General features: G+C 32.7%; 1 protein-coding gene across 1 annotated transcript; it reads right to left on the bottom strand.

Moving 5' to 3' along the window:
• Window positions 1-337: 337 nt before the first annotated feature.
• LOC132632303 (wax ester synthase/diacylglycerol acyltransferase 11-like) lies at window positions 338-11626 on the bottom strand. The gene is made up of 8 exons (XM_060348187.1): window positions 11189-11626; window positions 5260-5617; window positions 4240-4472; window positions 4075-4141; window positions 3344-3456; window positions 2536-2751; window positions 1636-1773; window positions 338-745 (listed from the first exon to the last, which is right to left on the bottom strand). Exons 1-8 carry the CDS (start codon window positions 11459-11461, stop codon window positions 578-580), a joined length of 1566 nt encoding a protein of 521 aa, XP_060204170.1. The 5' UTR covers window positions 11462-11626; the 3' UTR covers window positions 338-577.
• Window positions 11627-12535: the final 909 nt, after the last annotated feature.

Here is a 12535-nt window from a genome sequence, read left to right as displayed (position 1 = left end):
TATTGCATCAGAAGGTCATCTCCCAACAAATTATACTCACAAGCCTTCCTAAGGTTAGATTTCCAAGATTCATGAACGTTAAATAAGAAATGTTTGAAACTTCATACAGAAAGCATCTAACAAGTCTTACTTAGAAAAATAATATAAGCACATGTTGGGCATGCGCTGAGCACGGACATCACCTCATGAGTCATGACCTAGTATAGTTAGAAACTTTACTATAATATACATTTTAACATAATACCACTAATTCTAAGCCGAGGCTACAAGCTAGGCACCATTTATAGTACGTTCGCCGTGGGTTAGGATTAGTATGGATACTTCTCTAAGCATCTAACCATAAGCACATTCAAAATAATAGAGATTCTACACATAAATGTTTAACACATTGATATGAATAACATTAACTTAAATGTAGCTTCCCAGAAAACAATAGTACTGTGTTCTTCGATATCAAATTGAAAGCAATAGCAAATAGAATTGCTGCAACACACAAGAGCTGGTGAATTATTTCAAAAGTTCTTTAACATAGTAAAATTACTTAAATTAAACAACCTTCCTTGGTTGGATTTCTTGATCATTTCATATTCTTGCCGAGCCCTCTTTTTACAACAGCATCCTTTATGAGATTAAGAGAATCTTCGAAATCATCAAGCAGTTGTTGTGGATCAGAAATAGCAGTTTCATCAACAGATACCGCGATTATCATCTTATCGATATAGCTTTGGAAATTGATCATACATGCCTAAAAATTAAATTTATGAAATCAGAATATTGACTTATAGAATATCACAGATAATATGAATATCACACTGATGATGCAAAATATTTGGGACTATTACTGTATTTTAATCGGTTATAGCAAATATTTAGGCTTACAACACAGACTTACATGTTGAGGTCATTAACTTGATGTAAAAATCCTATACACTTTTTTTTTTTTTTTGGGGTAACTAACACTTTATATTAATCACCAAGTGACAACTTTACAAAACCATAGCTAAACAAAACTCTACAGCTATCTACATCAGATGTACTCTTTAAATCTACTACAATTAACTAGAAAAGGAGGGATTGAAGTATGTGTCTAGTTCTAACCGTAGCTCACACATTACAAATAAACGCAAATACTACACTATTAGCGCACATAAATTAAGCGCTTCAATTGATTGGGTAGGACCAAGAGAAAAACAATCCTTATTTCCATTTCATTAGAAATTTTATCTTGTAAACAATATTTCCACTTATCAAACTCCTCTGTCCCCTTTTAGTCTCGTAGAACCAAAATAATTAAGGAAGCTTACTAGAGCCTAGAGGTGAGTTCCATAGTGTAGGACTTTGACTGTATAGTATATATGAACTATGATTAGAATAAAATTTTACTTACGCATATGTTTATATCAAATCATTCAATTTAATCTCAACAGTTAAAAACTAAAGCGGATTATATATCACTTAATTAACTATGACTAAATAATAGCATTCAATTAAATGCGGATGAATTTTTACCTATAATTAGCTATGATACGCCTTGCTAGTATTTTAGATATATAACGATGTTTAATTAGGTACTAATCTCCAAATTAATGGTTATAAAGTGCAAATATCTCAACAATAGAGTGGATAAATACTTACACTTGGCTGCCCATAAGCACTTGGAGCAAAATAAGTCATTGGTTTACCACAAAACCCAATTTCCTCTTGTGGTCCAACCAAGTTGGTGAAGCATATTGTTGAATTTGAAAATACTTTGAGAGTCACAGCTGTAGCTACCTATATCAGTCAATAAGTTAGATTCATCAATTTTTGAGTAGAGGTCACCCAAAATATTAAAGTTAGATTCATCAATTTTTGAGTAGAGGTCACCCAAAATATTAAAGTTAGATTCATCAATTTTTGAGTAGAGGTCACCCAAAATATTATTTAAAGAGTTTGAATTTTATGCAGTGACATTGAATTATAAATTTTTTATATCATTAAGTTAAGCCAACTTAAAACAATAAATAATCATTCTTGAGTTTTGCACAATGGAAATATATAATTCTTTTATGTTATTAGGTTTAATTAAGACCTATAACAACAAATAACTTCTCATAAAAAATCTTATAAGGTAACTAGAAAAATAACCTTTATTTTGTATTGTCAGTGTATATAACGTAATTCATATATTAAAGAATTAAACTTATAGACATTAATAGTATAAAAACATCTCTAGTTATTAAGTGAATCTAAATAGTATAAAAAAGTTCACTATCAATGTACCATAGAAGGGAAGAGTAATTAAACTCTTTTAAGTTATGTTGGTTGTACTTTATAAAAATTTCATCAGGTGTGTATCAGATTCTCCAAAATTAATGTACTTTTGAAGGATCCATTACGGATACAACAGTATTTTTGAAGAGTTTGAACAACATAAATTTTAAATTCCTTGTATTCAACAAATCATGCATTTTAAATACTAATGCAACCACGGTGTTTAGAGTTTTATTGCCAAAGGAAATTAAATGTAATTAACTTGAATATGCATATATATACCTTGATGCCAAAAAACTTGATTACTAATTCAGCCATGGTTAAAGTGAACAAAGCTTCAAAGGAACGTTTCTTGCGATCGACAGTTGCCTTGGCTTCTTTGACATAGTTTAAAGGATCATCACACAATGCAATCTTGAATGGTAACAACACGTAACCAAACCAATTTCCCCAACCCCTCTTTCCTTTAATGCCATTCTCCATCATATCGGCTAGATCCTGTAATTTCATTCATTCATGTCATATAATGTTATAATAGTAATAGGATGATTACACCTTCGGACCACAAAAAATGAATAGCCTGAAAATGTATAGGTTTTGTATATTAAGTATAAATATACATATAATATACAATTTATATACATATAACATACAAATTGTATAATATACAGACAATATACATATATATAGATATCGTATACACAAGATATACATATAAAATACATCAATATACATATCATATACATCAGTGTATAGTTTTACAAAATTTTGGCTAGTGCCCGTAATTAATTTCGGCCAGCAAGCCTATAACTATACTTCGTCTGTCCCAATTTATGTGGAAAGTTACGGATTTCGAGAGTCAATCTTTTCAATTTTAACCGTGAATTCAAATATGAAATCATTTTTAAATTTTGAAATAACATTTACATATTTTGAAGCAATTTAAAGAGTATTATAAGTCACAATAACTAACAATTCAAAATACTTAAAAGGTCGTGATAAAAAAGAAACTATTTTGACTTTCAAAATTCGAAATATGCCACATAAATTGAGATGAAGATAGTAATAATAAAGGCATGAAAGTAGTTACTTCAATTCCTGCAGATTGTCTTAGGTTAATAACAAGGCAGGACCGAAGTCGAATGCCAATGGGAAGATTGTTGTTTCTCTCCGTGTCTCCCTTGTCTTTCCCACCAATAACAGCTGACAATATTTGGAACAATATAATACAGTAATTCAGCGACAGAATGCAATGTATAATTAACTGGTTTAATTGAATTCGGTATTTCTTATACATCAAAGATTGAACACATCAAATTTGAATAGCGAAATTGTCCCTATTATCGGAGATCCTACTTAATTCTAAGGGTGTAGTATCACGTATGGTCACTACTTTTATTTATTGTATCAAGTCTGAACTATTTGTCTAATAAACAGTTATTCAAATTTGTCTAAGTATGACAAATAGTCACTCAACTATTTTGTGTAGCAAGAAAATTACTAAACTTTGCTTAAGTATCACAGAAAGTGACTAAATAATTCTTTTTGAAAACCAAAAAAGTCATCCAATTTTGCCTAAGTAACATATAAAATGTCTTTTCTGTTTTCTCAAAAAAAAAAAAAAAAAATTATACTTGACAAAGTTGATTGCCTTTTTTGTTAGACAATATAGGTTAGTGATTATTGTGATATTTAAGCACAGTCGAGTGATTTTTTCATTAAAAATATGTTTAATTAGCGACTTTATGCCAATAAATAAAATTTTATTGATTATTTATGAAGTTAATGCAATTCCAAAAGTTTGTGAATAAAATAACTTACCATATCTCCTATTGAGATATTTAGATAAACCAGCTTGTGTCAATCCCAGGGCAACATCATTTATAGTCTGTGGAGAAAATACATGAAACAATATCAGTTAACTTTCACAACACACATGAATTTCATTCATTTTTTCCAAGAAGAGGTAGATAGATTATAACTTACAACATCCATAGCATTTTTCACAAACTTCAAATCATCGAGACTAATTATCCGGTGAACAATTCGTCTTCCATTGGATTGAGAATCAGGCACAGCGCTGATCGGTGTTTTTGTATCCTTGAGGAAGATGGTTGTGATGATGAACATGAAAACATCCACAGCAGTATTGAAAAGCATTATGATGAAAAGCCAAAATGCTCCCAAGAACATGAATGGCCCTTCCTTTGTTGAATAACCTGCCAAAGAGTATGCTTAGTTAGTAAATGGATCGCGTAAAAAATATTTTACACTGTTGATGTATGTGATTTAAGTTTTTACATATAATACAAAAATTTGAAGTCGCGAAATCAATTCATTTTTTGGTAACATGGTCAATTTGCTAGAATTTAAATAGGGATAATTATGAGCATGTACTTGACCCACTAGGTTGTACCCAAAGTGAACAAAAGTGCCCATGCAATCAAAATTAATTACCCGGAAATACCCATTTTAAAAAAATATTACAATTTATACCTATTTAAACAAAAAATTACAAAAATACCCACAATATATGTACGTTTATTACCATCGCGCTGTACAATTCACATTTATACATCTTTATATTATACAGAAGTGTGGTTCAACTATCCTGACTATTTTATACCACCATGGTATTCAATTACATGTGAGTTGTATACATCGACGGTATACAAATGTATAAAATTATGCTATTAACTTTTTAATGGGCAAAAGTTTGTAAACGGGTAGAGGTAGGTAATATTTTACTCTGTTTGAGTAGCTAGTTAGTTAAAACTCCCGGGTAAAAAATGGGTCATTATGGTTATAATTTAGCGGATCAAAATGCCACCCAAATCCAAACATAAAGGAATCAAGTTTAGAGCCAAACCAATCCATTTTGTTGTGTCATGTTGGGCAACTTAAGTTATGGTCCATTATTCAACCCAACTTATTTTGTTTCAAGTAAACATTAAGCAAGTTAAGTCATGATTCATTTATCTCTTTTTGACCCAATCCGCCCATTACCTGAAGGAGTAGGTCTCCTTTTCTTGGTTGGAATAGTAGGAAGCTTGCTCTCATCAGCAGTTTGGCGAGTGCACGCGAGTAGAAGAGAAATAAGGGAGGTTCCATCGCCAAGCGAATGGTGGACCCTAAACACAACCTTAGACTCTGCATCACGAGTTTTGACATTGATAATATGAAGGTCCCAAAGTGGCTTACATTTGTCAAGGCTTGTTTTGCTAAGGTTGTAAATATAATCTTCTACAAACTTATCTGGTGATTCAAGCTGAGTTTCATCCACTTCTGGGATTATAATATGTTGGTCCAAATCAACCTTTGTTTGGACCCATTTCATGTCTGCTAAATTCTCTTCATCCACAACCTGTGTATACATCAAATTTGTTAGTACACATTTTGTCACACCTAGAAAAAGTGAATATTCATATTCTGTTTTAGTAAGTACGTCAGGATGATGGCAGTAACAAGAGCCAAAAACTCAAATAAGGAGATACCAAAAAACTTATGTCTAGGGAATTCGAATATATACATATATATAATATATACTATTTACATAATATAATTTTCCATCGACCTTGCACCCCCTCTCTCTGCCCCCAAGATACCATTTTATGATTTTACATTGGATTGAAATGGTTTGCTCAATTTTATCCCATTTTTTATCGAAAGAACCCCCCCCCCCCCCCCCCCCCCTCTTTTTTTACCATGAATTGGACAAAAAAAAAAATGCCTAGTGGATTATTAGATCCAATAACTTGTTTAATAGTTTCTCATAAAAGCAAGTATATTTTCGGAGACCTCCCTTGAGGTTTGGCTCCGTTTCACTGACCTCCCTTGTGGTTTACGATATTACACTTACCTCCCTTATTTTGACTTTGTTGTAACAATTCTTTAACTCAATTATTATTAATGTAAAATAATCACAATCTGACTAATTTGCCCTTATTAATACAGGCTATTACGTATTTGATTATTTTCATAAACACATTTTATTCAGTTTCTCCCAAATGATATCAAATACTGTATAAGACAAAAAATGATGGATGAACATGATTGCTCATGACGTTAAAATATGTTCATCTACATCAAAGACCCACAATTAAGATTTTAACTCTCAAATCATTACAATCTCATACATCCACAGTTTCACGAGCTGCTGCAATTGATGTTTATGAAACATGAAAATACTTCGAAATTTAGTAATAAAACAATCTTATATTATTTCTTTCTTTGTTAAGCTAATAATTGTATATCTTCGGCATAAAACTTCTGAAAACACATACAACTAATGTAGAAAATCTCAAAAAGGCTAATGGGTTTTCGTTGAGAGACATTAGCCATAGTCACAGTTTCGATGCCACTGTTTCTGAATTTGCACACTCACCTACCGCCACCGTTCAACGACGAAAATGACAAAGAGGAATTTAGGACAACACTGTACTCTTGGAACATGCTTACACCTACACGATTCTTTTTATTTTTGATTAAAGCATAAATTATTAATGTAATGACAAAAAAGCAAAAACTATATGTTTGTATAAATAATTAAACAAAAGAGTGAGGGCAAATTAGTCAGATTGTGATTATTTTACATTAATAATAATTGAGTTTAAGAATTGTTACAAAAAAATCAAAATAAGGGAGATAAATGTAATATCGTAAACCACAGGGTAGATCAGCGAAACTGAGCCAAACCTCGAGGGAGATTTCCGAAATTATCCTTAAAAGTAATTGGGTTGAGTGATCTAGTCCCGTTTTTTATTCTTTTGTACACTAGAAAAAACTACTAAAAGAATTAACAAGTGGCCGTACCTCTATTATTTTCGACATTAATGAGGTTTTGAGACTTTCAGTCACTATTTTTAGGTTTACGCAGCTTGCACAATAATAAAACTGAGTTCATTTATGACATGCAGGATTCCTAATTTAGTAAGTGAAAACACAAAAAGACATTTCTATTTATGAAAAAACAATTGCCTTACTTGTGAAAGATTACAAACTATACACTATACAGTTCCCTTTAGTCCAGCAGGCCCAACCAGCACAGTGACCAATAAATTTAGGAAGATGGAATAATTTTCCTTTTTGGTGTAAACATATATCAGTAATTCTAGCAAAGACTTAAGTTATGCACAGTATTACATTTTTAGCTTTTTGATTTAGTTCAAAATAAAGGATATTTACTTAATTAAGAAAATATTAATTGTTTTTTAAAATTTATCCTTATTTAAATAAATGAACTTTTTACATAACCAAGAAATTAAATTAAATACACCCTGCTTATAAGCACGCACACAATCCCGTGTGCGAGCGATGTGGGAACTTCAAGTTCACAACACACCCTCCCATCGCGAGCATCGTGCTGATAACGTGTTATAAACTGCTTGTACATATTGTCCGCTTTGGCGCACCTCACGGCTTTAAAACGCGTATACGAAGGAGGAGGGCCACCAGGCACCATTAGCTCACTTGTATAAACTGTCCGCTTTGGAGACTTCTGGCTCCTCACGGTTTTCAAACGCGTATACAAGTAAAGGCTTCAGGCCCAGCTTATAAGCACACACACAATCCCGTGTGCGAGCAATGTGGGAACTTCAAGTTCACAACACACCCCCTCATCGCGAGCATCGTGCTGATAACGTGTTATAAACAGCTTGTAGATATTGTCCGCTTTGGCGCACCTCACGGCTTTAAAACGCGTCTACAAGTAAAGGCTTCAGGCCCTGCTTATAAGCACGCACACAATCCCGTGTGCGAGCGATGTGGGAACTTCTAGTTCACAACACACCCTCCCATCGCGAGCATCGTGCTGATAACGTGTTATAAACAGCTTGTAGATATTGTCCGCTTTGGCGCACCTCACGGCTTTAAAACGCGTCTACAAGTAAAGGCTTCAGGCCCTGCTTATAAGCACGCACACAATCCCGTGTGCGAGCGATGTGGGAACTTCTAGTTCACAACACCTCTTACTTTTTAGGAGGGAGAGATTATTAAGGAGCTCAAGCCGAAAACGTCATAATATACGAACTGGAGGGAATAATGTAAAGAACTTTCACATTATCGGTCTATTTGAACTTACTATGCTATTTTCCAAGTTACAAGTCCCACTTATTATGGACATATATCCGGTAGTTATTTTCTATGAGACCTAGAGCCTGTTGGGATTGGTTAGTTTGGGTGCTTTTAAGCCAAAATAATTTTAAACACTTTATAGTGCTTGGATAAGATAAAAAAAGTACTTTTAAACACTTGTTTTTAAGTTAAACTGGCAAAAATAAGTCAAAAGTTATAAGTTATGATTTCTAACTTATGACTTTTGGATTATAAGTCATAAGTTGTAAGGTCATCCAAATAGGCTCCTAATAATAAGACTTCTTTTACGCGGCTTATGTATATTCCTTTCTTTACTTTTTGTTTGTCTAGTATACTAAAATAAATTTGTCTATTTATTATTTCATTTAAACAATGTTTCAATTTATCCTTTTCAACAATTTCCCAAACTAACTGATAAAGATTTTAAACTATCATTAATAAAGATATTTAGTAAAATAAACACTTAATTAATACTCTCTGCGTTCTAATTTAGTGGCACCATTTGACTTGACACGAAGTTTAATAAGGAAAGAAAGACTTTTGAAATTTGTGGTACAAAACAAGCATTAGATATTTGTGTGATTGTAAATCATCTCATAAAGTTAAATTGTTTCTAAATATAGTAATGTGATATTCTTTTTGAAACAAAGTAAAAAGAAAAATGTGTAATATAAATTTGGACAGATGAAATACTATTTTTGAAGAGAAGTGTTTTTAAACCCCCTCAGAGTAAATTGGAAATTGAAGTCATCCATTTCTACACGTTAAGGTTTGTTGATTTTTGAAGAGAAGTGTTTTTAAACCCCCTCAGAGTAAATTGGAAATTGAAGTCATCCATTTCTACACGTTAAGGTTTGTTGAAACATACATCGCGTGCACCCTTAAAGATGCTTATTACTAGGCACATCCTAGGGTATCATATCTTCTCTTGTTCTTGGCATGGGCTTTTTTTATGGGTCTAAAGGTACCAACCCCACCCCCCAACCCCCCCCCCCCCCCGGCTAATTTTTCCCATCATGATTCAATATCAATTCCATAAAAATAAAAATAAAAATTATTTTAAAATGATTGGAGTAACACACAATTTTCGTTAAATTAAAGTATATGAACTGAAATATTCTAAAATATTTTGCAGTTTTTAACCACATCTTAACTCTCTTTCTCTTTACTATACCTTGACTTTAAACCTAACTCTAGGGAAGGTTAAGCCCTTATTAGGATTAGTAAGGTAGGATTTGCTCCTCGCGCCGTCCTCGTTGAGATTTTTAATCTTTCAAGCTAATTAAATTGTATTAGATTAACTCAATATTTTAAATTAAATTTACATTTAAAAACTAATATGAAGAGTACTATGAGGACTCTTATATGATGAAAAAAGACATTTTGAAATGTTGGTCAAACTTTACATAGTTTCAGAAAACTAAAAGTGCTACATAAATTGAGACTGAAAGAGTATTATTAACAAAATAAATAGAGATATATTAGCATCTAATAAACCTAATAAGGAGGATTAACAATGTTCATAGAGATGGCAATGGAACAGTGAAATCTTCATAATAATTGGCACAGGATAATGAAACTCTTAGATGTAAACACTACCAAAAAAATGGGTAATTTGTGGAGGTTAAAAGTTACAATTTGCGGAGGTTTTAGGCTCTTTTAGCAACTAGCAGAAGCTAAAACCTCCGGGAATTACAACTTTCAACATCCACAAATTATCCATTTTTCTGTTGTGAAATAAAACTTAATCTCTTAAAAATATAGTGGGATCAGTAGGAGTGACTAAGCCAGAAATTTCATCTAAGGGGTTCAAATATATGAAGAAGTTCAACATCTCCTATATACACATAAAAAATAATTTTAACCTTGTAGTATATACAGTATAATTCTTCGCCTAGCCCCTGTAGGCTACTTAGCTCCACCCTTGCCGGTAGGGCAGGATCAAGTAAAATTAAAACCATTTTTCTCTTTGTTTTACTAGAAGTAGACAATGATAAGATATTTTGTTACTATTTCAAATTTGTTTAAACAATCCATAGAAAAGATGATGAACTTCACATAATGAAAGCAACAGCTCTTTGCGATGGAAAAGACAAAGAATATATGCTTCCCAGGCCATCACAAGCAGTACTGTTGTACTTGATACTATTTTTTTTTTCTCCCAAATTAAAATTTCTGCACTTTGGACCTAACATAACGGTATGCAGGCGTTGATCTTACTACAACATACTTGCTTTAATGGATTTGGAGTTAATTCTTCTGTTTTTTGTTTGAACATGAGTTCTTGACATCTGAAATTTTCTCTATTTCTTGATGCATAGTTCATTTCCTTATTTATACTGGGGAAAAAAAGAACGCTGCAAAATTGGAAAAAGAAAATAAATAAATACAAAAACTTAAGCAGGACATAGCAAGGTAAAATCTAAGTAGGAACAAATGTCAAATAGTGGATTCAACTGCACCAGTGTTTTCGACACGGATCTAAATATCTGCGTGAAAGTCACTAAAATTTCAATTATTTCTAAATTTTTAACTCTCAAGTTCAAAAGTGTAATGAATTCTTAGATCCACCTCTGGACATGCTCGCAAAGTGCTTAACCCTACAAGTGTCTAGAGACAGAGCCAGAATTCAAAGTTTATGAGTTTGTGATTCTAATCCTTTCAAGTTGCTCGATATTTACAGGATTTGGACTAAAGCTACATGGTTCAGCTGAACCTGTAACCGAAGCTCTAGCTCCCCCGTCAGTGTTTATCGGTTGAGAGTCTTTTGGACGTACTATAAACAAAACATGCAAAAAGAACATGACATCAAATGTTGCACCAAATTAATGCACATAATTACCATCAAGCTAGTGAAACGAGGATGCTTCAGCAAAGTATGCACCAATTTCTCCTTCACAGGTTGTGGCTCAATCCTAGTTTTGCAAGCCATAACAGCAACAGCATGGACATCAAACCTCGAATCGTGGAAAAGACGAGCCGTTGGACTCAACGGCTCTTCTGCCACGGTAACCATATCGTATTCTTCAATAGATTTCCCCTTTGTTACTATTGGTTTTAGACTTGATGGTCCTAGTGATTTGTTTCTTAATCTTGGCATGGGTGATGCCTCCATTTTTTTCTTCAACTTCAAGTTGATGTACTCAAAGTGAAGGACGAGGGAAAGTAAAGAGCTAGCAGAATGGAAGATCAGAAAAATGGTGTAATATGTGTGTGCTATACTTTAATCTTGTGACTTTTTTGGTTTGGGTTTGCGTTGTTATATAGGAGAATAAGAGTACCAACTTTAGCTAACTTATGCATTTCCTCCGTTTCACATTAATGTGATGTATTAGACAAAGATGAAAATTTTAAGAAATAAAAGTTACTCCCAATAATGATGTTTAAAGTTATGTTATCTCTCATTACAATTTATGTGTTAGTGTTCGGATTTTGAAAGTTAAATGAGCTTTCTTTTACTACAATTTTTTCATATGCCTTTTAAATATTTTAAATTGTTATTCAATTAATATAGGCTTAATACTTAGATACACCCTTAAACTTAGCACATTTTGTAAGATACACATTCAAACTTTGTCAGTGTCCAAATAGACCCTTAAACTTGGCAAAAGTGTATCTCATAGGCATTACATGGCAAATGCATGTTTTGCACGCACAGCTGAGCGATTGAATAACTCAAATTATGCTCTCTCTTTTTTACTCAAATTACTTTACATATGCAATTGACTTTTTACATTTCCAAAAACAACTCCATGTGGGTCTCGTAACTCCTCCACTGATATCCTCATATTCTTCTCCTTCACCATTAGCTTCATGTTCTCCATAGCTATGATGACCTTTTTTGGTAATTAAATTATTACTATATCACCAGAAAATATAATTTTATAGAAGAAAACCCAATAAGATACAATTATACAAATAAATCTTTTGATGTTTCTAATGTGCTTACCGTGAAAATGAAGCATTAAACCCAACACATGGATATTTCTAAACATCAAATCTTGTACTTAAGAAATGGGTATTCTTGGCTGTGGTTTATGGCGTCAAAACTTGGAGAAAGTCTAAAGGTGAGGTCCGATTCTAAGCAAAGTTTTTTAACTCATATGACCAAATTGAGTGAGTATTTTGAAGGGCTGGGTTTTTTTTTGGGAAGAAGATGGAATTGGTTTTGGGGGGAGGGGTGGGGGGG

The sequence above is a fragment of the Lycium barbarum genome, chromosome 1 (assembly GCF_019175385.1).
Source record: "Lycium barbarum isolate Lr01 chromosome 1, ASM1917538v2, whole genome shotgun sequence".
Classification (NCBI taxonomy): domain Eukaryota; kingdom Viridiplantae; phylum Streptophyta; class Magnoliopsida; order Solanales; family Solanaceae; genus Lycium; species Lycium barbarum.
This window is presented reverse-complemented; position numbering and strand designations above follow the sequence as displayed.

Bases quoted from the DNA above. Each gene is read 5' to 3' on its own strand.
- LOC132632303 (XM_060348187.1), bottom strand. From the start codon at position 11,461: ATGGAGGCATCACCCATGCCAAGATTAAGAAACAAATCACTAGGACCA. The intron at 4,473-5,259 runs GTAATGGGCGGA...ACTCTTTGGCAG, and splicing joins AAGGAGACCTACTCCTTCAG to GTTATTCAACAAAGGAAGGG. The intron at 746-1,635 runs GTAAGTATTTAT...TTTAATTTTTAG, and splicing joins GTGCTTATGGGCAGCCAAGT to GCATGTATGATCAATTTCCA.